The 26061-nt window shown below is 40.7% G+C and overlaps 1 protein-coding gene across 9 annotated transcripts; it reads right to left on the reverse strand.

The window, feature by feature from the left end:
* Window positions 1-143: 143 nt before the first annotated feature.
* On the reverse strand, window positions 144-22682 carry Hikeshi (heat shock protein nuclear import factor). Of its 9 annotated transcripts, none has more exons than NM_001291288.1 (6): window positions 22428-22663; window positions 17186-17423; window positions 11779-11919; window positions 5023-5174; window positions 1532-1650; window positions 144-466 (listed from the first exon to the last, which is right to left on the reverse strand). In NM_001291288.1, exons 4-6 carry the CDS (start codon window positions 5143-5145, stop codon window positions 412-414), a joined length of 297 nt encoding a protein of 98 aa, NP_001278217.1. In that variant the 5' UTR covers window positions 5146-5174; window positions 11779-11919; window positions 17186-17423; window positions 22428-22663; the 3' UTR covers window positions 144-411. The 9 variants fall into 9 exon arrangements, 7 of the variants coding, with proteins under 7 accessions (NP_001278217.1, NP_001278216.1, XP_006508195.1 ...); NM_001291287.1 differs by lacking the exon at window positions 11779-11919 and adding an exon at window positions 21439-21502; XM_006508132.4 differs by lacking the exon at window positions 11779-11919 and having other exon boundaries at window positions 21439-22676.
* Between the last annotated feature and the right edge of the window lie 3379 nt (window positions 22683-26061).

Raw genomic sequence — 26061 nt, forward strand, 5'->3', positions numbered from 1 at the left:
TAACTACATTAAACAGGGCATGATGGATAAAGCCTGTAATCATAGCACTAATTACTAGCCATCCTGGGCACATGGGACCCTAAAAACCAAGCAACAAAGTCACTAGCAAAGTACTGTGAGAATAAACGAAAAGGTTACACATGTAATGGTATTTCAAATACTACTAATGAGAGTAGGGTTTATTTTAAGAAATGAATGACAGTTTATACAAAATGTTTGCCTCCAAGAAGTATGTCACACTTATAAGGGAGAAAATAATTAATATTGAACATTTTCCTCATTCAATAGTTCTAATTTTTATAAGGGTTTTATAAGTCTCATAGTCACTAAGCAGGTTTTTTTTGAAAGGTAGGTTTCATGACCCTTTTGACTTCATGCTTTTACATCACATGACAAGTTATTTTATTCAAATTATGTTTTCCAAAAGAGGGGGTTCTGTGCTAGTCGTCTTTGAAAGTTTTCATACCTAGAAAAGAAAATCCAAATTTGTATAAGAACATTTCAATCACAATTTCATAACTTATTAAATAACTTTTATCAACAATACTATTTATAACATTTCTAAAACACTATGATAAAAAAGGGAGAAAGCAACCCAGGAAGTTATTATAAGAGCAAGAACGGTGACCTGAGGTGAGATGGGACTGACCACTCTTGGCAGAGAGCAGCCATCACCTCAAAGTCCGCATCCAGACAGAGCCAATGCAAGAAAGTCAAGGAACGGAATCATCGCAGAGACTGCAGTTCCTGAAAGCAATTTGCTCAAAGTCACAGCAGCACTGGGACAAAATGCAATCCAATCTATTCTGGTGCCCCTCGCTGCAGCAGAGTGCTACTGCCTACAAAGCTTCCTAAACATCTCCTCACTGAGACATTCAAAGTGAAATGAAACCCCTACAAAACATAGAAAATTGGAGAATAATAATTTAATAGTCATTATGTTCAAGGTGTAGTGCGAACCACGAGATGCCTGGTTGACTTGTGATTTTGTTTATACATATTTCTATTTTTATTTTATGTAAAAGAGTACTTTACTCTTTTGTATGTATGTTTGTGATATCTACTGGAGCCAGAAGAGGACATCAGATCCTTCCTCTGAAACTGGAGTTACAATCAGTTATGGGTGCTGGGAACTGAACCCAGGTCCCATAAGAGCAGCAAAGTGCTCTTGATCACTGAGTCATCTCGACAGCCCCTGGGAGAAAATGTTTTGATCCATTGTTCAAGTGTGAATACAGTACTTCTAATTCAACATATACCCTTAAGAGTGATCTAAAACACAGACAACTATCTTTCCCTAACTCTATGGATTAATTCATTAGGAAACGGCTACTATGTAATAGGATATTTAGGATGTGAACTATTCCAGATCTGAATGCTACAGAGCAGACAGTATTAGCATGTAATATATTAACACATGTTGATATCCACAATAAAAGACTATGTTTACCTCTCAAAGAAGACATATATTCACAGGGAAATATACATAGTTACTAAAGTCTAAATACTAGAGATTGGAATTGGCTCATACCATTTCAGAACCACATTTGCTGGGATGAACATTTCTGATGGATTTGGTGTCATCTGGGCCTGAGAGAGAGCAAATGATGAAGCAAAATTGTAGAAGTTGTCCAACATCTTCTGTGTGAACTGAAAAGTTAATAGTTGATGTTAGCTAGTTACATTAAATGTGCAGTTTAGATCAATACTTTTATTTTAAAGTATTCACATATTAACTTGGTTTAAGGAATATACGTTCTAAGACAGGCAGGTGTGGTGGCACACACTTTTTATTCCAGCACTTGCGAGGCTGCAACAGGCAGATTTCTTTGAACCTTTCACCTCTGTATATGTACGCCCCCTTTTCCTTCAATCATCATATTTTCTCATATTAAAAATTAACCCCCTCTACAAGGCCTTTGTCTTCACAGAAATAAAAAAAACTTAAGTATTATTACAAAAGCTACAGCCATGTGGTGATGGTGCACACCTTTAATCCTAGCACTCAGAGGCAACAGAACAGAGTTCGAGGCCAGCCTGGTCTACAAAGTGAGTTCCAGTATAGCCAGGGCTATAGAGAGAAACCCTGTCTCGGGAAAAAGAAAAGAAAAAAGAAAAGAAGAGAAGAGAAGAGAGGAGAGGAGGGGAGGGGAGGGGAGGGGAAGAGGGGAAGAGGGGAGGAGGGGAGGAGGGGAGGAGAGGGGAGGAGAGGGGAGGAGAGGGGAGGAGAGGGGAGGAGAGGGGAGGAGAGGGGAAGAGGGGAAGAGGGGAAGAGGGGAAGGGGGAAGAAGAGGGAAGAGGGAAGAAGAGGGAAGAGGGGAGAGGGGAGGGAAGAGGGGAGAGGGGAGGGAAGAGGGAAGGGAAGGGAAAAGGAGGCTGTTGATGGGAGAGAAAAGCGACTGGTCCCATTACTGTAAACGAGAGCAGGATGGCTGGCCATTTCTCCCAGTTGTTAATCTGTCTCTCTTCACTGATCCTAAAATGATCAAATCTACTAATATCCTGCTAATAGAAATTAGAAGTAAGCTCATTAATTCTTAATGAAAATCAAATGGTCTTAAAGGCAATGAACCTTAAAGTTAAAAACTTAAAGGCAGTGCTACTTTGGGTTCACTCACAAACAACCCTCCAGGCCATAGAGATGGTTCAGAAGGGAAGGGAAGGTGCCATGCAAGGCTGATGGCCTGGGTTCTATCACAGGAACCCAGAGTGGAAAAAGAGAACCAACTCACAAAAGTTGTCTTCTACCTCCACAATCACCACAGCACACATGTGCCCACTAACACACGTGTAACACACATAATAATAATTAATAATAATAGTAATAATAATAATAAAATGTAAAACAAATGATCTTCCCAGCACTACTTTCTCAAAAATACAAAACCAGCTCTGAAAGTCCCTGATGCATCTTTTTCACAAAAGGAATTACCTTATTTGGGGTTTTAAAAATCTGCCATTTATGGGATGGAAGGAATACAATTCAAGGATCTACCAGCACGGGATCATTAATATCAAGAATTTGTAAGGTCACAAACCAAAAGGTTACTATTAGAAACAAAGTTCGCAGCCACCCTCCACACCAGCAAAAAGACTTTTTTTCCTTTTCTGGCACAGATAAGTAGACAATGTGTAAAGAAAGGTAACCAGGGTTGGGGATTTAGCTCAGTGGTAGAGCACTTGCCTAGCAAGCGCAAGGCCCTGAGTTCAGTCCTCAGCTCCGAAAAAAAAAAAAAAAAAAGAAAGGTAACCAAGTTGCCCAAAACTAAATGCAAGTTCAATGCTACTTTCAACAAAATTCAAATAAAATTTTTCACAAAATTTAACAAGGTATTAATGTCTAGAACACAATAAGGCTATTAAAATTATTAGGAAGAATATCTAGGCCTATTCTGTCTGATGAGGAGGAGAAGGAACTTGGACTATTAGACATTAAGACTTAACTGGCATTAGATTTCTGCAAGTTCAAGGCCAGCCTGATTAAGAGTGAGTTCCAGGACGAGAGAGAGAGAGAGAGAGAGAGAGAGAGAGAGAGAGAGAGACAGAGACCCCCTTAACTGGCAGTTGGGTAGTGGTGGTACACACCCTTAATAACTGCACTCAGGAGGCAGAGTCAAGTGGATCTCTGTGGTTTGAAGCCAACCTGATCTACCCAGTAAATTCCAGGCCAGCCAGAGCTACATAGTGAGACCTTGTCTCAAAAAAACAAAAAAGGAAATAAAATTTTGTCAAAGAGGCATGTGAACATAAACTACCTACAGTAAAAATATCTAAAATATAACTGAATATAGAAAAAAAATTTTTTTAAAAGGAAAAGCCAGTGAATGTCACAGTGGTATGACTTATACTTGCAGACTCAGGCTGAAGAGATGGCTCAGCGGTTAAGAGCACTGACTGCTCGCCAGGCAGTGGTGGCGCACGCCTTTAATCCCAGCACTTGGGAGGCAGAGGCAGGTGGATTTCTGAGTTCGAGGCCAGCCTGGTCTACAAAGTGAGTTCCAGGACAGCCAGGGCTACACAGAGAAACCCTGTCTCGAAAATCCAAAAAAAAAAAAAAAAAAAAAAAAAAAAAAGAGCACTGACTGCTCTTCCGAAATTCCTGAGTTCAAATCCCAGCAACCACATGGTGGCTCACAACCATCTGTATAGCTACAGTGTACTCACATACATAATAATAAATAAATAAATCTTTAAAAAAATTACTTGCAGACTCTGGGCATAAATTAGAACTGGAAACAAAAAGTATACAAAGGAAACATGTTGGAGAAATCCAGAAATTAGTAGATATGAGAGACTATAACAAAGGGGGGGTGGAGCTTAAGTCTACAAGGACAGCTCTTACCTTATTCTGTCTACTTCTTTGTATTTATCTGTACTTTAAAAAAATGCTAAAAAAAAAAAAAAAAAAGCCGGACGTGGTGGCGCACACCTTTAATCCCAGCACTCGGGAGGCAGAGGCAGGCAGATTTCTGAGTTTGAGGCTAGCCTGGTCTACAAAGTGAGTTCCAGGGCAGCCAAGAGTACACAGAGAAACCAAAAAAAATAAAACAAAATAAAATAAAAAAATGCTTGACAAGAGTAAGTACATAATACAAATTGTAGCATACCTAGCTTATTTATTCTCTGTACTTTATATACTTAAAATATTTTATAATAAAATGTTCAATAAAAATACAAGTTATTTAAAGGCTCAAAAATTTTATAAGCTTACAGAAGCAGACAAAAGAATGGTGGCCGTAAAGGGTAAGGGAAATGGGAAGGTGTTGGTCAAAGCTGCAAAGAATATGTATAACAGAAGATTACACATTGAAAGTGTACTGCAAATCTGCTAAGACATCAGATTATAAATGCGCTTATACAGCGAAGAATGCAGCACCGTGGACGTTACCTAACTTTAATTACTTCACAAAATAGACATATACCAGAACATTGTTTTAAACACCACACAGAGATATACAATTTTGTGAAATATACCGTAATGGGGAGGAGGGGCAAAACAGGAATGGAATCTGTGTGCATCACCTGCGTAAAGGAGTCAACGGAGGACACGGCAGCACTGCCTACAGGAGTCTGCTGAGCCAGACTGTCCAACAATTCCACCGAGATGCCAATCTGGGCAACAGATGGGGTTCGCACAATATTCATGGCTCCAAATGGGTGCTGGCTTCCTTCCCCTGAAAGAAATTCACAGGTGCTACAAATTTCAAGCTAATGTGTACTCATGCAAATTCCTCTGCAAATGAGGAATCTCTTCCTTACTTAACACATTATTAAGTTTATCATTATGATTCTGATAACTGAACCAACCCCTACCAGCTGTGCGCAGATCGCCACATCTACCCTATGGAGTACTTGCAGACAGACAATAAATAAACATATAAAAATCATAAACGAGAGCGAGCAAGAGCGCTCAGAAGGTGAGGGCAGCTGCCGCCAAGTCTAACTGGCCGCGTTCTACCTTCAGGATTCCTGGTGAAAGGAGTACCACAGATGTCCTTTGGCATGCTAGGGCACACAGACACACACAGGATAACATTTAGATATAGAAAAAAAATGAAACAACTCTTCAAGAATGCCCAATTTATGATAGTTACCCTGACTGAAGCAAGTGCTTGTGAGGAATTATCTAGATCGGGTTAACTGGGATGGGAAGAGCCATGACTCTAGTTTATTCCTGTTGCTATGATAAAATACACTGACCAAAAGCAACTTAGAGAAGGAAAAGAAAACTTTGGCTTATACTTCCAAGTTACAGTCCCTCAATAAGGGATGTATGACAGGAACTCAAGAAAAGAGCTTGAAGGGCTGGAGAGACGGCTTGACGGTTAAGAGCACTGACTGCTCTTCCAGAGGTCCCGAGTTCAATTTCCAGCAACCATATGGTAGCTCACAACCATCTGTAATGGGATTGGATGCCCTCTTCTGGTGTGTCTGAAGACAGCAACAGCGACAGTGTACTCACATATATAAAATAAATAAATCTTTAAAATAAAAAAAGCTGAGCAGTGGTGGTGCACGCCTTTAATCCCAGCACACGGGAGGCAGAGGCAGGCGGATTTCTGAGTTCGAGGCCAGCCTGGTCTACAAAGTGAGTTCCAGGACAGCCAGGGCTACACAGAGAACACAGAGAATTGCTGTGTTGATGGAAGGAAGAAGAAAAAAAAAAAAGCTTGAAACTAAAGCCACAAAAACCCCTGCTTGCTGGTATGCTCTCAGGCTCATCACTAGCTATCATTCTTACATAGCCAGGGACCACATGCCTCAGGAAGGTGCCACCCATGGTCTAGGCACTCCTGCACCAACTAATAAACAACCCAACCCCTCAGACATGTTCCAGAGCAACCTCGTCTAGAAAGTTTAACAACTGAAAGGTCTCCTCTCGGATAACCGTGTCAACTAAAATGTTTAAGGTAAATGGGGTACCCACCCATCCTGAATTTGGTAGTATCACAAAATGGGCTGGAGTCTTGGCCTGGATAGAAAAAGGGCTGAGCACAAGCATTCATCCATTTGTTTGAGGCAGGGTTTCTTTGTGTAGCCTTGGCTGTCCTCAAACTCGCAGAGATTCACCTGCCTCTGCCTCCTGAGTGCTAGGATAAACCAACCACCATCACTACCTGGCCACTAATTGATTTCTTTTTTTTTTTTTAAATTAGTTATTTTCTTTATTTACATTTCAAATGCTATCCCGAAAGTTCCCTATACCTTCCCCTCACCCTGCTCCCCTACCCAACCACTCCCACTCCTTGGCCCTGGTGTTCCTCTGTACTGGGGCATATAAAGTTTGCAAGACCAAGGGGCCTCTCTTCCCAATGATGGCCAACTAGGCCATCTTCTGCTACATATGCAGCTAGAGACACGAACTCTGGGGGTACTGGTTGGTTCATATTGTTGTTCCACCTATAGGGTTGCAGACCCCTTCAGCTCCTTGGGTACTTTCTCTAGCTTCTCCATTGGGGGCCCTGTGTTCCAATCTATAGATGACTATGAGCATCCACTTCTGTATTTGCCAGGCACTGGCATAGCCTCATATGAGACAGCTATATCAGGGTCCCTTCAGCAAAATCTTGCTAGCATATGCAATAGTGTCTGGGTTTGGTGGCTGATTATGGGATGGATCCCCGGGTGGGGTAGTCTTCTAACTGACTGTGGGTACAATGTGATCAGCTTTCAGGTTCCTGCAGCAGTGACTTCCAGGTGTGATAACCCTTCCTCCTTATGTTGCTTTGCTCGGGTGTTTGGTCATAGCAAGTGGTCCAGTAATTAATACAGCAACCAGTGGTTTTTTGATTTCACATTTATACTATTTCATTTCAATTACCTTTGCACATAAGCCCACATTCAGGGTCTACATACATAGTTTCACAAAATACTCAAGATGTTACCAAATACTAAATAAGTTCTTCTTAAATGACTGAGTAAAATACCATATTTTCTTTTGGTCCTTAGAAACAGTTCTGTGGTCAACACTTACTTGAAGAAACTCAACTTAAGACCCAGTATCTAAGATTTTGCTAACACAAGCAACTTCACCGTCATTCTAGAATGTATTTCTCCTTTGATCTTTTATTTCCCTTTGCATTTCTCTGTTTACAAACTTCCTTTCTCTGTTTCTTTCTTTACCATTATAATAAAGTCTGAAAAGTATGAACTCCAGATTCTGTTTAATAAAAAAGCAAAAGGCCATAAAGATCACGTCTTCAGTCTGCCATTTCTTTTAAAGGTAGTGTGACTGGAGCTGGGCATGGTGGCACATGCCTTTAATCCCAGCATGTGGAGTGCAGAGGCAGATGGAGCTCTGTTGCATTTGAAGCTAGCCTTACCTACATATTGAGTTCTAGGACAGCCTGGGCTAAACAAAGAGACTTTTGTCTCAAAAAACCAAATCAGACAAAAAAAAAAAAAAAAAAAGACATAACTTCTTTGAAAACTGTTCTATGAAGATCACATGTCAATGAAATTAAAAACTCTAGCTTACATCTCATTTTTGAATGACCTGGAACCTAAGAATACAGCTTATATGTTTAAAGTTATTTAGAGAACAATATGCCATAGAAACCTACTGTAGCCCAGAAAGACTAAAATATTTACTAAAAAGCAAGTCAAGTCTGCCCTGAGCAATTCCCGTCATCCCTCCATGTTCCCTACCATACATATTTCAACCCCTTTTCTTTTAGTACAGTTAAAAAATAAGTAGTGAGTTGAAAGAGAAATAATTGTCTCAAAAAAAAAAAAAAGAAAAGGAAAAAAGTGAAATAATTTGCTGATTGAATCCACAGTGTATGAGACTGGAACAGTAAGACACAGCTTGGATTCTAGAAATGACCTACTGCACTTCTGTAATTGCAAGATAAAAATAAGCTATACCTGGTCTACAAAGTGAGTTCCAGGACAGCCAGGGCTATACAGAGAAACCCTGTCTCGAAAAACCAAAAAACAAACAAACAAAAAAAGCTATAGTCTATTAAAAATGTATTAAGTAAAGGGGTTGAGGGGTTGAGGAGGTTGCTCAGTTGGGAAGTTGCTTGCCTCACAACCCAAGGACCTGGGTTTAGCTCCCAGAATACATATAAAGAGCCATCGTGATGGTTCACACTTGTAATCCCAGCACTGGCCAGCCAACCTAACACAGGTGGTGAGACACAGGTTGCAGAAGACTGTCTCAAAAAATAAGGTGGACATCTCCTAGGAACAACACCCAAAGTTGTATATGTAACATAAAAGCTGTTCTTCTTTGGAAGACCCATATAAAAGAATAAAACCATGAAATGTAATTCATCTAATTAAGTCCTCAAGAGAAAACATAAAGGCTACAAGTCCTCTGTTTCATATGCTGTATATGCACACAGCAGCCAAGGAAGAAGACTGGAAATGCTTAATGACAAAGTAGTTGCCACACAGTAACATCTGAATATGACAACGTATGTTGCAAACTCACGCAAACATCTTAAGATCTTAGTAATGAACAGAAAGATTAGAAGTCAAATATATATCTATATATGTAGACTCTCAACAAGCTTAAATTATTTAGGGCTATAAAGCTAATTAACAATTCTAAGCTAGTTTCATTATCTGAGTGATTTCTGGTTTTGTTTTTTGAGACATGATTTCATGTAGCTTAGACTGGCCTTGAACTCTTGATCCTGCTGTTGCCCCCCATCTCTATGCTGACACTAAGGTGGTTGGGGGATACCACCATATTCAGTTTTTCTAATGATTTCTTTCTTTTTTTTTTTTTTTTTTTTTTTGGTTTTTTGAGACAGGGTTTCTCTGTGTAGCCTTGGCTGTCTTGGAACTCACTTTGTAGACCAGGCTGGCCTCGAACTCAGAAATCCGCCTGCCTCTGCCTCCCAAGTGTTGGGATTAAAGGCATGCGCCACCACGCCCAATGATTTCTAATAGCCCTTCTAACACTGGCATTTCACAACTCTGAAAATAAAACAACCAATAACTGTACACCAACTGTGCCATTTTACATATCTTATGTCTAATGTATTTTGCATATCTTATATCTAATTCTTGCATTTTACATATATTACATTTATTTAATGCTTGTAAAACAACTTGCACTGTGGCTATGATGATAATATGAATTCTCCTCTATGGTTAAACCGTCTTGGTTAAGAGCTAGGTCATGCCAGCAGTCCCATCTACTCAGGTGGTTGAGGCCGTAAGATTCCTTGAGCCCTGAGTTAAGAGCATTTAGGCAGTATAGCAAGACCCCTTGACAGCTGAGCATGGTAGTGTACACCTATATCCTAGCCCTTGGATGGTAGAAGCAGGAGTTTAAATCCATTCTTAGCTACATAGTGAGTTTGGGGCCAGCCTGGGCTACATAAGACCATGTCTCATAAACAAAATCAGCCAGCCAACACAATTATAAAACTGGGGAAATGGCTCAGAAAGGAGAGATCTGAACTAGACCTAATGTTCCTGTAGCTGCAACACGGGGTTAAAGAGCATAACATACAGAGATCTCTGGGGCTCCCTAGCAGGTGGTGTTTCAAATTCAGTCATAGATCCTGTCTCTCAAGAATAAGGGAGAAGGTGAAAAAGAAAGACACCGCAAGTCCTACTCTGGCCTCACAAGTACACACACAGGCAAGTGTGTACACACACACACAAAAAAAGAGAGAAACAAAAGCAGAGTCCATGTTATTGTTTTTTTAAAAAAATACATAGGTAAGTAGTGACCTATGCCTTTAATCCCAGCACTGGAGAGACAGGCAGGCAGGTCTCTGTGAGTTCAAGGCCACCCTGGTATACACAGCAAGTTCCAGAGCAGCCAAGGCAATAAAATGAGAAATATCTAAAAAAAAAAGATGCACACCCATATTCCAAATAAATATTTGATGTTAGTGTTATGAAAGGCAAAGAAAAGCTAAGCAATGTACTAGATCAAAGACTAGATGGCAAACATTTATAAGTAATGTAGGATCTACTTAGATCTTTGAAGAAGGGTGACAGAACAGTTATAAAAGGCATTCTGGGGACAAATGACAAAAACTAGTGCAGGCTGCAAATTAGATGAGAGTACTATGTTTGCATTAATGCTGAATGTGATCACACTGTGTTTCTACAGCAAGATTATGGCATGGAGCTACAAAACATAGGCTCACACACTCAGCAGTAAAGGAGAACAATAAGTACAACATACTCTCCAAACTTTCAGGAGAAAGACAGATGTACGCAGGGCCAGCGAGATCATTCAGCAGGTAAATGCACTTGGTTCCTGACAATCTGAACGCTGGACAAAACGAGTTCAAGCCCCAGGATCTATGTGGTAAGGAGAGACATAATCCTCAGCACACACACACACACACACACCTAACACACGCATTTAAAAAGTAAATAAATGTAACTCTTTTGTATCTAGATAGTGACAAATGTGACGAAAAAATGATAAGTGTGGGAAGAGTATAGGAATCTTTGTCCAGGTCTTCTACTCTCCACTAGTTTCTTTTTTGTCTGATGAAGAATTAGGAATGTGACTCAGTGGCAGAGTGCTTGCCTCGCATTCGTACCACAGGCATAATCCCTAATGTACTGAAATGTGCATGTGTGAGTGCCTGCATCTATGTACTATATGTGTGCATGTGTGAGTGCCTGCATCTATGTACTATATGTGTGCATGTGTGAGTGCCTGCATCTATGTACTACTATATGTGTGCATATGTGAGTGCCTGCATCTATGTACTATATGTGTGCATGTGTGAGTGCCTGCATCTATGTACTATATGTGTGCATGTGTGAGTGCCTGCATCTATGTACTATATGTGTGCATGGAGTCCTTGGAGGCCAGAGCAGCGAGAGCATCAGGTCCTTGGAACCTAGAATTATAGAAAAACTGTGAGCTGCCATGTGGGTGCTGAGAACTGAGCCCAGGCCCTCTGCAAGTGCTCTTAACCACTGAGCCATCTCTCCAGCCTTGGGAACTGCCATTTAAAAATCCTGAGTTTCAAACTAATAGTATCTCATAATTGGGCTTTGGTCAAAACAGTAAAGGAAAACTCAACTACAAGATACCTAATTTACTCTGGAGGCCTGGAACACAAAATATAATAATCCTTTACTAATAACAAGTTTATAATTTATAAAACCCTACTACGATACTTATTCACATAAACACTTGTTTTCTCTTATGCCACAGGCAATTTGAGCAACTATTTATTATTCTAATAAGTATAATCACACATTAAAAGTGCTGTAAACACAATGAGAATTTGTCAAGCTCTATGGAAGTGGTTTCATATCTGACCTAAGGTCCTACTCCCCCACCTGCTCTTCCAATCTTGGCCTCTTCTGTTTCCCATTCTCCATATAATTCTCCACTGAAGATGTCACTGGAATGCAATGCTCCCTGACTGAGGCATTCGCTACTTCCTCCTTGACTCTTGAAACACTTTACAAATAGTTAACCTACAGAGAAAAGGAAGGTTTGAAATTGAACTTTGTGTGTATGAACAGGTATGTGCCTATGGCTTCAACAAACTCTTCAAGTAGTACATGAACTCTGCGAACACTTATCTTTGACAGACAAATGCACATAAACATGAAGACATATTATTTATATTTTTCTCTAAGTACTTACTTATCTTTCACAAGAGAAACTGTTTTCTACTTCCAAATTCAGAATCAAAACTTTAACCCATAATTTTAAAAGCATCATACTCATATTCCTGACTTATCACAAACTGAAACAATATTTCATTACTCACAGCTGCTACAGATTTTAACAGACGTTTAACATGAAACCACTTTTCAGTTGCTCCTCTGCGTGCCGAAAGTAGTATCAAGATTTCTGAAAATTCTGAATATTAATACCACAAAGGATAAATACCACTTTCAAAACTCAGATATGACATTTAAAGAAACAATTGAAAAAAAGGCAGTAATCAGTGTTAAAATAAAACTTGAGATAAAATAGGTATATGTGGAAATAAATTTTGAATTCTTAGAGTACCTTTAATGTCAATGAGAAGATTATAGCCAGTAAAAGGACTTTATTGACAAAATTAAAGATGTAGTACACTAAGAAAATTCTCAGGACACCTGGAAATGAAATGCGTTGGTGGACCAAACTAAGTCAAAACAAAAGTATGGTTCGAGGCCAGCCTGGTCTACAAATTGAGTTCCAGGACAGCCAGGGATATAAAGAGAAACCCTGTCTCGAAAACAAAACAAAACAAAACAAAACAAAAGTATGTAAATAGCTTTTTTGCCTATATTACTTGCCTCTGGGAAAATGTGGGAATGGGCAGAGTATCTTAACAGAGCATCTGGCTCTGTGGCCTAACTTCTTTGATGACTATCAAGAACACCGATGTTGGCAGGGCACGGTACATATGTGTGCCTTTAGCTCCAGAGGCAGAGGCAGGCCAATCTTTGTGAGTTTGATGCCAACATGGTTTACAGGATAAGTTCTAGGACAGCAAGAACTATGTAGAGAGACCCTGTCTCAAAGACAAAAATAAAACAAAAATGCCACACCACTGATGTTAAACTTTAGTGTAAAAATTGAGACAAATATTTTCCATTCAAAATAATCAAAAACATGTCATCTTAAATTTGTCATTATATTCAGGATTGTACTAAATAAACCAACACACAAGGAAGCCTGAAGATGAAATATAAAAATTACCAAATTGGCAGAGGCAGGCGGATTTCTGAGGTCCAGGACAGCCTGGTCTACAAAGTGAGTTCCAGGACAGCCAGGGCTACACAGAGAAACCCTGTCTCGAAAAAAACAAAAACAAAAACAAAATAAAAATTGCCAAATTGCACTCCATAGTCATCAACATGTATCAATATTTACTACTAGATTAATTCATGGAATGATGTTAAAAGTGAGTGACAATCTCTAGGAAAAAAGGAATACAGTTTATAGATAAACTTTAAAATATTCAATCAAAAAGAATGCCAAAGACAGGAGAAAACTAATCAAAATGAACATGTTGAAGCAAAGTGAGAAACTACTAACCCTGAGCTGACCTAACTCCCTTATTGGAAAGCTGTCGATTCTAAAACTAAATTCAGCCACCACTACCTAAAGCTGCCTCAGCAAGCCAGCCTTGACAGCCTTGGGTAGCTTTGCTCAAGCTAATCATCTTAAACCTCTGGGCTTGAAGCAGGATCTCAAAGGTTAAAAACCATGAATCTAATGATTACAAAGGTGATCCCAACCTTCATCTCAAAGCAATGTTATCAGTCTGTACATAAAATAAGTCAGCAAAATTCTGGCTTTCAACTGGCACTCAATTCAACCTACAACTTTATACTGAAGGCTCTGCTATCATGTCAAGCAGGCTTCACAACTCCAAATCAGAAGTATTCTTTCTTCCCACAATTCATTGCTCCTCTTCCTACACTGCTTATTACCACAAATGCAGAGCAACATAAATCCAATCTTTCCATCATTTTCCAAGTCAGTTTCTATTGTTTAAAAAACAAGATAAAAATATCTATTTCCAGCCGGGCAGTGGTGGCGCATGCCTTTAATTCCAGCACTTGGGAGGCAGAGGCAGGCGGATTTGAGTTCTCGGCCAGCCTGGTCTACAGAGTGAGTTCCAGGACAGCCAGGGCTACACGGAGAAACCCTGCCTCAAAAAAACAAAAAAAAAAAAAAAAAAAAAAAAAAAAGCACAAATAATTCATGGTTCCTAACAGAAATGCCACACTTAAGTTTTGTATGGCACACAATTCTATTAAAAGAGCTTGTGATCCAATAACAGAAAAGGAACGAACTAGTGATACATACTACAATATAGATGATTCCAAGTTAATTGTGCTCAATTAAAGAAGCTCCTGAAAAAGTACACATTATGTGATGCCATTTATATAACTGTAGAAAATACAAAATCTTTTATATCAGAAAACAGGTCAGTAGTTGCCTACACTTGCGGAGGAGATCTAAAAGAAAGGATCACAAGGAGAGGCAGGACCCACAGGGTGCAACAGCAGCCCAGGACAGTGCGTCATCTGACAAGACTGAAGAGCTCCACAAATCCCAAGGAGGGGACAGGATGGTTGAAAGGAACAGGAAATGAGAGAATATGCAGTGGAGAGAAGTAGAGTGTGAGCTGAGGGGAACAGATGTCTAACCCAGCAGGTGAGGTCAGCCACGCGGCCCTGATGGATTCCTACCACAGGACGTACACAATTCCATGGACCCTAACTCTGGGTGAGTGAGTCAGTGTGAGGAGAGTCCCGCTCAGGGCAGGTCAACGCTGTGGTGCTTGGACTTGAACCCAGGGCCTCATGATACATAGTATGCAAGTGTTCTGACCACTGAGGGATACATTCCACATTCCTAGCCTTTTTTAAAAAAGAAAGTTCCCAAAACTTATCTTTCTTTCTTTCTTTCTTTCTTTCTTTCTTTCTTTCTTTCTTTCTTTCTTTTTTTTTTTTTTTTCTTCGAGACAGGGTTTTTCTGTGTAGCCCTGGCTGTCCTGGAACTCACTCTGTAGACCGGGCTGACCTTGAACTCAGAAATCTGCCTGCCTCTGCCTCCCAAGTGCTGGGATTAAAGGCGTGCGCCACCACTGCCCAGCTAAAATTTATCTTTCAAAGACAGATATTAATACATTTATAGATTACTTGTGATTCAAGACTCTGTATCCAGTCATATCAAAACAAAGAAGTGGATAGGAATTGAAACCGAATAATCTGGTCACTTTTAAAGCTGGATGATGAGAATGTCTTATCTCATATAATACTGTATACATTAAAATTGTCTATAATGAAAACTACAATAGCAGCTCAATTTACTTTGTTTTTTCTATGCAGATATTAAGTATCATAATTATTCCACTTACTCACAGTATGTCTATTTAGAACTTCCATTTCAAGTCGATTCTGTTGGCATTTGTAGCACACAATCTTTGTATAACATTAACAGGCCTGTATCTTAAGCACATGAAAGACTGAAGAACTGAGTAGATAATATCTACTCAATTTATGATCCACACCTACTATCCTTGCCATACACACTTGCCTTGCGCCACTGTGTGCATAGCACATTCAAACTTTGACTTATCCCTTCATGTAGAAATTGTACCCACTCCTAGGAGAGAATGCCAACAGGCCTCGTAGGCCCGACCAACTCTTCCCAAGAACAACACTACATCTCCTCCAGGACCCCACCACCCAGCGCTCATGACTCCTTCCTCTCTCCCCGGCTCCTCCTCTCCACACTCACAGCTACTTCCCACTCTTTCTCTTTAGCAGGCTGAAGTGTCTGAGTCTTCTTTGTACTGTCGTTTGTGTGTATGAACCAGGGATCACACTCATGCTGTCAGGCTTGCAGGGTAAGTGTTTTTACTGGCCAAGCCATCTTGCCAGCTCTACTTTATGCTCTTCTAAATGAAAATCTACAGTTACTGAAAACAAGAACGTAACTGTTAGCTTTAAACTCCCAAAGCAGGCACCTATTTGTTAAGCATATAAACATGTTATCTACACTGCCTAAATCAGCTTTCGCTTGCCTTCACGTGTAATTTCTATCAGAAATGTATTTGAGTTTTTATATATGTCCATCTACATTTAAGAGAAACAAAGACTCAGCAGCAGAAAACGATATCTAATCTAAGCTTCTTTTCACATTTCTTCAAAAAAAAACCTTCAAAGTAAAGATTATGCCCCCTCATTCAAAAGAACCAAAAGAACACTAGAGATCAAAGAGCTGTAAACAATTGTGTGTGTGTGTACATGCATGTTCACGTGTGTGAATGTGCGTGTGAAAATTCACTTATATAAGTATATGACTATACAAGGAAGCAAACCTTCATGTGAACATGTTCAAGTACACGTGTGAATGCACACGAACCTGTCTGTAGACGGTAAAGGTCAATCTTAAGTGGTGTGCCTTGAGACTGTCCACAGTGTTCTTAACCAGGTTTCTCACTGGCCTGGAGCTTGCCATTCTGGCTCGACTAACTAGCCAGCAAACCCAAGGGTACACCTGTCTCTGCCTCCTTAATGCTGAGATGACAATCACACACCACCATATCTGGCTTAGTATATGCTTGCACAGACAGCACTACCAACTGAGCCATGTAAGAGTTCAAACTTTTAATTCCAATTTTATTCCTATACTGTTTGTACTTAATTCTATTTGTACTTAAGACAGATATGCATACTGTAAAATGTGAAGAAGGAGAAGAAGAAAAAGAAGAAGAAGAAGAAGAAGAAGAAGAAGAGGAGGAGGAGGAGGAGGAGGAGGAGGAGGAGGAGGAGGAGGAGGAGAAGGAGAAGGAGAAGGAGAAGGAGAAGGAGAAGGAGAAGGAGAAGGAGAAGAAGAAGAGGAAGAAGAAGAAGAAGAAGAAGAAGAAGAAGAAGAAGAAGAAGAAGAAGAAGAAGAAGAAGAAGAAGAAGAAGAAGAAGAAGAAGAAGAAGAAGAAGAAGAAACAACACTCCTTTATTCAAATGCTCAGGAACTCAGAAAAGTCCAAAGTAAATAGTGGCTGTGGTTTCCCTCAGGGCCGGAGGGCCAGTATGGCCAGTATAGCGTGCCCAAGCAGCTTTTACTTACACTTCTCAAATGCTACTGTATCATCTGCTCTTACAAAAGAATGTTATATACTACTGCTACTGAGAAAAAACATGGTAGAACCTTAAAAAGCTGTACTTCATGTTACATTGTGTATGAGAAAACTTAACTATGACACTATTTGAATGTGACTCTTACCAGATTTAAGACCTGATATTTTGAAGATGGCACTTGGCTTTCCATTCGTGACAAATCCTAGGAGCTGCCACACTGGCACCCCATTTGAATCAGGATAGGAAAAGTAGACAGATCCTCCCATGCCCTCAGGAAATGGGATTGTTCCCAGCATAAAAACCACAACATGGTTGATATTTTCATAATCAGGCAAGTCAAAAACAAATTTATCCTCTGCCACTTGCTGTGCAGCTGTTTGCACCTAGAAAATAAAAAACCAGTCTTAGTTCCAAGTTTGATGAGTTACTGAAACCTTTAGTACTGCCACAAACTGTCCCCAGTATGGTCATTATTACACTTAATATAATTTTGTTAGCATAATATTCTAATTACAAAACCGCCAAATAAATTTTTTTAAAAATCCAAAACCAAATATTTAGCCTTAAAATGCTCATTTTAAAATATTGCTACATTCTCTCAACAGCTCCCTGAGTTTTTACCTACAAAAACAAATAACTATGGTTTAAGAACATAGTGGCACACGCCTAGAATCCCAGGACTTGGGGGGTCATTCTCAGCTATGTAGCAAGTTTGAGGCTGCCTGGACCACATGAGATGCCGACTCAAATACATAAGCCTTGTAAAAATGAGAAAGTGTGAGAGACTGAATCACAAACCAGGGAGCCTTCGTGGAACTGACCTAAGCCCTCTGTACATTACAACTGTGCAGTTTGGTCTTCATGTGGGACTCCTAACAGTGGGAGCAGGAGCTGCTGTCTCTGCCTCTGCTGCCTGCTTCTGGGACCCTTTCCTCCTACTGGAAAGCCTAGTCACACTGCAACTTAATATGCCATGGCTGGTTGATGTTCATGGGAGGCCTGCCCTTTTCTGAAGAGAAAGGGAGGATGGGGTTGGGGGGAATCCCTGGAAGGAGGGGAAAAAAAGTATGTTCACATAAACACTCCTAGGATTTTATCCTCAATCTGAAGGATAGAGTGTCAGGTAACTAAAATGGGTACTCAATTACTCTAAGAGTCTAGATTTGTAAATTCATCAACTAAAATTTATTTATAACCCAAAGCCAAGGCTTGCATTTCTCCCATCACTGACCAACTTTCTGGGGCAGAACAACAAGAAAACACATTAAGTTGCCTTACCAAAACCACTTCCAGCTAAAATGGAACGAGACTGTGTAGGGCCTTCTTGTCTCAGCCCTATGTGTGAACAAATGTCCTTTCTGCAATCTTTTTAGTGCCTTGTTTTCCACTTTGTGCTTTTGTTGTAATTTTGATATTTAAAATGACCACACTTTACAAAATATTTCTAATGTTTCTACTTGCAAAATAACTATGAAATGCCTCCATGAAAAAAAAAATGTTGTTACACTTTTCTTCAGGTATGAGGTATAATGGTGTTAGGCTGTGAGTTGAATATTAATCAATCAAGAGTGGTTTCAGTTGGAAACAGATACTGCTAAGTAACCCTGGCTGGCCTGGTACTGGCTTATGTAAATCTGCCACATCCCTTCTGCTAATTTAGAATGAGTTTAACTCTCTAGCATGAAGTGTTGAGATTACAGTTGTATACTATCAGTCCCGGCTCAATAATACATATGTTTTTAAAGTCAAATACATATGAAATAAAGTAATAACAAGATGTTTAAAAATGCTAAGAAGAAGCCAGGCGTGGTGGTGCACGCCTTTAATCCCAGCACTCGGGAGGCTGAGGCAGGCGGATTTCTGAGTTTGAGGCCAGCCTGGGCTACAAAGTGAGTTCCAGGACAGCCAGGGCTACACAGAGAAACCTTGTCTTGAAAAACCAAAAAAAAAAAAAAAAAAATGCTAAGAAGAGGGAAAGTAGGTGCGGGTGAGGATTTGGAGGAGAAGAGGGGAAACTGCAGTTGGAATGTAAATAACATAATTAAAACTAAAAAAATTAAAAGTATAAAAAATGCTGAATCCTCAGGAACCTAATTCTTTTCTAGTTGCAAAGATTAGCATTGACCACTGAGTCTTCAAACTAAAGAAAACTTTACTTTGGGGAAGCCTAAGAATTGGTAGGGGGTAGAGATTTACCTCAGTGGTAGAGTACTTGCCTAACAAGAGCAAGGCCCTAGGTTCAGGCCTCAGCTTGGGGTGGGGGGGGGGGGGGGGAGGGTAGGGTTGGTGGTAAACCAGGTATGGTGGCACATACATCCTGGAAAAAGAGACAGGAAAATCAGACCATCATGGCCAACCCTGGCTTACACAGCAAGTTGGAAGCCACCATGAGATTCTCCTGTGTGGTGAGGTTAAGGCTGCTGGTTCCAGTACATTAAGTTCTGTCTTTATTATGTACTGATATTGCTGAATCAATATGCATCATTAAAAAGATAGCAATTCTGAGAGAACTCAGGTAAACAAGCTGTCTACATTTTAGCTTATATGTTTGCTTGGTTTTTTTATTCTAGGTTTCTGTATTTCTTTAAACTGTAATTGCTATTCATCAAAACAACAACTCTACATCACTACAATTACTCTGAAGACTAAACATTTAATTAGTTGATTTCTATTTTGACTCAGGGTTTCTCTAGGTAGCTTTGACTGTCCTAGCTAGAACTCTCTGTGGACCAGGCCTGGCGCTGCCTCCTGAATGACCTTCAACTCCTACTTCTCTGCCTCTCTTCACAGGTGTCAGATTTACAGGTACAAGTAACTGACTTGACTAGGACTGGGTGTTTAAGGTCAAGTTCTGATTCCCTTTTAGGAAATTTACTGACCCAACTTAAAATTTTCCACCATAAAAAAAAAAAAGCAAAAATATAATCCAAAATTTCCTATAGTGCTAAATTCAATTTCGCCAAGTTTTAGCACCTATATTTCTTGGAAGGTGTGAGAAGCTATAGTATTCACAGACATGGAAATAACCATAAGGCAAAATAAGTATTTGTTTCAACTTTTATTGCACAGGCAAGAGACATTCTGTAAATGTGTACCACATTCCAATCCCCTTTAAAAGACAGGATCTTATGCAGGTAGCCCAAGTTGGCCTTGAGTGATCTACATAGTCAATCAAGACCAACCTCAAATTCCTGTCTCCACCTCCCAAGTACTAGAATTACAGCTGTGTGTCACCATATCCAACTACACAGTCTAATCCTTGACTTTAATTAAACAAAAAATGGGGGTAGGAGAATCTTTCCTTTCTTTGAGTTCTTTTTCCTTAAGAAGAAAACAAAAAAACCTAGGGCTAGTTAAGAGCACCGACTGCTCTTCCAAAGGTCCTGGGTTCAATTCCCAGCAACTACATGGTGGCTTACAAACCATCTGTAATGGAATCTGATGCCCTCTTTTGGTGTGTCTGAAGACAGCTACAGTGTACTTAAATATATCAAATAAATAAATGTTATAAAAAAAACCTAAGGTTGTGGTGACGAAGGCTTTTAATCCTCCAGCACTGGGGAGGCAGAGGTAGACAGATCTGAGTTTGAGGCTAGCCCGTTCTATAGAGCAAACTTCCAGGACACCTGGAACTACACAGAGAAATCCTGTCTTATAGAAATAAAAGGAAAAAGAAAAGACTCAAAGAATGAAAATTAGGTTTGTAAGTTTCAATAGGTGGTTTTTCTAGCAAAAGAATGGAGTTAAGTTCTGAGATGCTAGTAGTTCTATTTGTCCTTCATTTTCATTTATGTCTAATGATATACAATTCCAAGCCCCCAAAAAAATCTTGTCTTAAAGAAATATCCACTGGATATTTATCATATAAATTTAATGTTGGGCAAATAAAGCATATAGCCGGAAATTCCCTTCCAGATTAGCTCACAACATAACACAGACTCTACATAGGGTTTCATTGGTTTGTTTCGTTCTGTGGTAATGGGGTTTGAGGCCACATTTTGGGCTTACAATAATTCTGAGCTGGCTGTGCTGGCACACACCTTTAACCCAGCACTTGGATCTCTGAGTTCAAGGCCATCCTGGTCTGCAGAGTCCTAGGACAGCCAGCCAGGCGTACAGAGAGAAGGACCGGTCTCAAAAAAGACAGGAAAAAAGTGTTTTAACTACTGAACTACCCCACCACTGTTTTAGAGCCAGGGTCTAGCCTTGCAACTGTGGGTCTCCTCCCTCAGCCTTCTGAAGAGCTGGAAATACAGGTGTAAGACACGAAGCTGGGCTTTATTAATGGCAGACATCTGAGGAACACGTTCTTCTCAAATTGTTTCTTTCATCTTCCAAACCCCAGAGCTCCTACTGGGACATTCCAAAAGCTATTGACCAGGGTTAGCACTACCTCACCTCCACAGGAGCCTCCCATTCACTGCAGACAGAAGTCCATGGTTTCTTGGAACCACGTGTTTTTCTTAAGAGCAGCGTGTATAGAATACATTATCAAAAGCTGGTGAAAACGGAGGCGTGGAGCTCTCGCTTACCACACGTGAGGCACAATTTAACAAAGAGGTTGCAGTATTTAACAAAACAAGGAGAAACAAAACAAGAATAGCTCTAAAGAGAAAGGAGTCACGTCTCAAGACGGATACATCGCTGGTTTCTAAAGAGCAAACAAGATTCACTCTGGTTACTCCTCAACCACTCCCGCACTCATTTCATTTCATTTCATTCTAAGGCTCTGGCTAAGCAAGGGCATCTCTCTGACCAAAAAGAAAGCATTGTACTCGAATCCTTTAGTTATCACAGGTACGGCTCACACCTAAATTTCAGTCATTTCTATTAAGCAACTTGCAATTATTGTATTTTAAACTGGGTCGGTAAACTTCTGAAAGGGGGGGGGGGGCCTTCCAAAGACACCAAAAAGGAAAAACAAAACAAAACACCTTCATTGTCCGGAAAATTGAATTTTTCCGAAAACCACTTAGCTTTAGATTACAAATCTCAGCTTTACTTCTAAGTAGCATTATCAATTTACAAGAGTAATTACTACACTATCTACTGAGTGTACGTTCCTGAACAGCAAAGAGAGAAAGACTAGCTCACGAGTTACCACGGTTACGGCGAAATGCCGTACAGAAGGCTGAAATTAACAAGTAACTACAGCACTCAACCCAGCAGGTGGAACAAAATCCGCACTCAACAAAATGCAGTCACATCCTGACAGCCTCGCAAACACAGCTAAGAGTGGGGCCAGCGTCCCATTGCCCGTCCGTCGCACACGCCCAGGAAAAAAAGCACAATGACCAGGTTTCCCCGCGTTCCAAGCGCCGTGCACCGTGCCACCACCCAGCTCTCAGTCACCGACCCCTTCCTGCCACCGCCCGGGCCATCCTCACCAGCCTCCCCGCCACCAGGCAGCCAAACATGGCAGCGCCCTCGGCGCCTCTGCTAGGCCAGCGGGCACCTCAGGCCGGACACCAGGAATTCCGCAGCCACTGTCCTAATTGAACTCAAGAACCTTCCAGAATTTGCAGGAAGGAACGTGACCCTCCACTACATAACAACACAGGAACGCATCTGGGCCGGCGACCTCTGACCCTTCCTTCCTAACTTGCACGCCTCTCCGGAACGAGTACTTCCGGGTCATTACACCCATTTCCTCCTTCTAAGGTAGTAAGGAGGAGCTGGTATCGCGCTAAGACTACAAATCCCATAGTGCAGTGCGCCAGCCTCCCAGAGGGCGAGCCGGGAGAATTTGAAAGTTACTACTGATAGTACATGATTTCCGTGCCTGTGTGAGTCAAAGTTTCTAAAGGTGGTGCTGGGAGAAGACCTTTCTGGCGGTTGTGTAACATTTTAGGAGTAACAATACGCCTTTGCCAGAATCGTTTCACCCAGCCTCTCCTTTCAAAAGCTTAATGGGATAAATATTATCTCCGTTTTATACGGAGGGCAATTGGTTCGGCATAACCTGCCCGGAAGCTTGAAAAATTGATTTTTGGAGCGTAAATTCAAGTTGCAACCAACTTACTGCATTCTTCCTGACAAACATTATATCAAAAATGTTAATATATTTTTATCTCATTTTTATGGCAGTGTCTTATTACCTAGCCCAGGTAGACCTCGAACTTGTGCACTCCTTTCTCAGCCTCCAATTGCTGGAATTATAGGCGTGGACCACTAAAGCTATAGAGGTCCAGAAGTCCTTTTCCCCACTAAATACTAGTTTTAACACGTAGTTGTGTTCTTGCTTATATTTCTTGTAGTGCTTCACTTGTGCTTCCTCCCCGCCCCAACTAATGTGCTGTACAACTGTAGGCAAGCTATATAACAGCTTCATCAGTCAATCATCTGCAAACTGAGACAAATAGACCTATTGGGTTGCTGGAAGGATTAAATGATGAATTAATTGATAACTGCCACTAAGAATAGGGTCTGGTGCTGCTTAGGGAGTTTTGTTGTAAAAATGCCTTTTAAAAAAAATAATAATCTAAGTTTTCTCACTTTGGGGAGTTGTTTTCCAAGACAGGGTTTCTCGATGTAGCCTGAGCTGTTCTGGAACTCACTCTAGACCAGACTGGCATCAAACTCAGATCTGCTTCCCTCTACCTGCTAAATGCTACAATTAAAAGTATCTGATACTAGCTGGGCGTGGTGGCGCACACCTTTAATCCCACACATGGGAGGCAGAGGCAGGCAGATTTCTGAGTTCGAGGCCAGCCTGGTCTACAAAGTGAGTTCCAGGACAGCCAAGGCTACACGGAGAAACCCTGTCTCAAAAAGCCAAAAAATAAAAAAGTGTGTGACACTGCTGCTCATCTTTTGGGATTGGTGTTTGTTTGTTTGTTTTTATTCATTTATTTGTCTCTCTGTTTGTTTGTTTTTTAAATAGACAAGGTTTTGCATAATTTAGACTAGCCTGGACCGTGCTGTGTAGTCGAGGATAATACTGGATTCCTGATCCTTCTCCTCCACCTCCCGAGGGCTGGCATTACACACACACACAGCCCCATAACTGACTGACTTGTCCTTTGAGTTCTGGATGCATTTCCAGAAAAGGCTCATTGGAAACACAAAACATTATCTAAAGGAAGTAGCACCAAGGATCGACCGCCACCGCCACCGCACTCATTCTCCCTTTTTCAGCTTTAATCCCTGTGCCTTTTGCATGAGGAAAGAACACAGTCTTTTCGAAGCTTGATCTATCTGAGCATGGACCACCAGCCATAACAGGTCTCTCTTCCCCAGTGCAAACAGTGCAAGTCTTCTTCTTTTTTTTTTTTTTTGGTTTTTCGAGACAGGGTTTCTCTGTGTAGCCCTGGCTGTCCTGGAACTCACTCTGTAGACCAGGCTGGCCTCGAAATCCGCCTGCCTCTGCCTCCTGAACTTAGACTAGAAAGGATGTACGTAGTAAGACCACTGGCCGTCAGATTGCTTCTGTTCACTTCAGGCATTTACCAGCTGCATGATACACTGGCTAACCTAACATTCTCTTGTCTCTTTTTCACCATTTTTTTTTTTTTGGTTTTTTTTTTTTTTTTTTTTTTTTTTCGAGACAGGGTTTCTCTGTGTAGCCCTGGCTGTCCTGGAGCTCACTTTGTAGATCAGGCTGGCCTCGAACTCAGAAATCCGCCTGCCTCTGCCTCCCAAGTGCTGGGATTAAAGGCGTGCGCCACCATGCCCGGCTTTCACCATTTTTAAAATGGAATATTATCAGGATTTACCTAATAGGGTCGCTTTGATGGTTCTTACCTGTGAAATACTAAATAGTGGGTAGACTCCCGCTCAGTGTCAGTGATTCACTTTGCAGGGTTTCCTGTATAACTTCCCACCTTGGGTTCTGTGCATGTTCTGACTTTAGGAGCAACTCATACTATTCAACTTATATGTTCTTAGGCAACGTTTTCATTTGTCTGTGATGTGCATTTGATTGTTGCTCCTTTCCTTATAAGACAATCTTATTAGTAGCTTGAGAGCTGGCTAGCTTAGAAACTTTGTAATGATCTCTAGCTGTTTATTAATTAATTAACTTAGTCTTAGTCTTTATTATATAGGACTTGCTTTTTTTTTTTTTTACCATTTTCTGGTAGATAATTTTAGTTCTAGATTGGACAGAGAATTAGAGACAATAATTTAGTAACCTTTCTCCACATTAGATATCTGTAGAGTTAGGTCTGATTCTTCCTCCTAGCCCCGTGCTCCCAGAAATAAGACTCAGACTTTGACTAGATCATAATGTAAAATAGCCCGTTTATTCTAATCTATATTTCTTACCCGCGTTCACGCGACCGGCCAGGAAGAACGCAACAAACCGGAATCTTCTACGGCAAAACTTTATTGCTTACATCTTCAGGAGCAAGAGTGCAAGAGAGCAAGAGCGCAAGAGCTTTATTGCTTACATCTTCAGGAGCAAGAAGCAAGAGCCAGAGCAAGAGAGCAAAAAGGCGAAACCCTGTCCCTTTTTCAGGAGAATTATCCTCCGCCTAGGACGTGTCACTCCCTGATTGGCTGCAGCCCATCGGCCGAGTTGTCGTCACGGGGAAGGCAGAGCACATGGGGTGGAGAACTACCCTTGGCACATGCGCAGATTATTTGTTTACCACTTAGAACACAGGATGTCAGCGCCATCTTGTAACGGCGAATGTGAGGGCGGCTTCCTACATATATTCTGCTACATGGCTGAGTACCTTTGCTCAAGCACCATGTGTCTGTACTCCTCACAGCTTCCCCGGCTAATCTCCCACACCTAGCTCTATCCCAGAATCCTTTCTGCCTCCCCGGTATTCCTCCTGCTATTCTACCCTTTCTTATAGGCCATAGGTTTTTAATTGACAGCTGATACATACATACATACATACAACAAGATATTCTCTCTACAATTCCCCCCTTTTAGTCTAATAAAAGGTTCCTTTTCTTCCAAATATAAATTGAATACAATTATAACAATTATGAAAACTGTAAGGTATGATATATATTTAAAATGTCCAGTCTATGTATAGTATTTGGCAGTTAGGGAACTTTTTCTATTAT

The sequence above is a fragment of the Mus musculus genome, chromosome 7 (assembly GCF_000001635.26).
Source record: "Mus musculus strain C57BL/6J chromosome 7, GRCm38.p6 C57BL/6J".
NCBI classification, from domain to species: domain Eukaryota; kingdom Metazoa; phylum Chordata; class Mammalia; order Rodentia; family Muridae; genus Mus; species Mus musculus.

Bases quoted from the DNA above. Each gene is read 5' to 3' on its own strand.
- Hikeshi (NM_026304.3), bottom strand. From the start codon at position 22,457: ATGTTTGGCTGCCTGGTGGCGGGGAGGCTG. The intron at 5,175-17,185 runs GTAAGAGTCACA...AATTTCTTTCAG, and splicing joins AATATCAGGTCTTAAATCTG to GGGAAGGAAGCCAGCACCCA. The intron at 1,651-5,022 runs GTGATGCACACA...TTAACTTTTCAG, and splicing joins CCGTTGACTCCTTTACGCAG to TTCACACAGAAGATGTTGGA.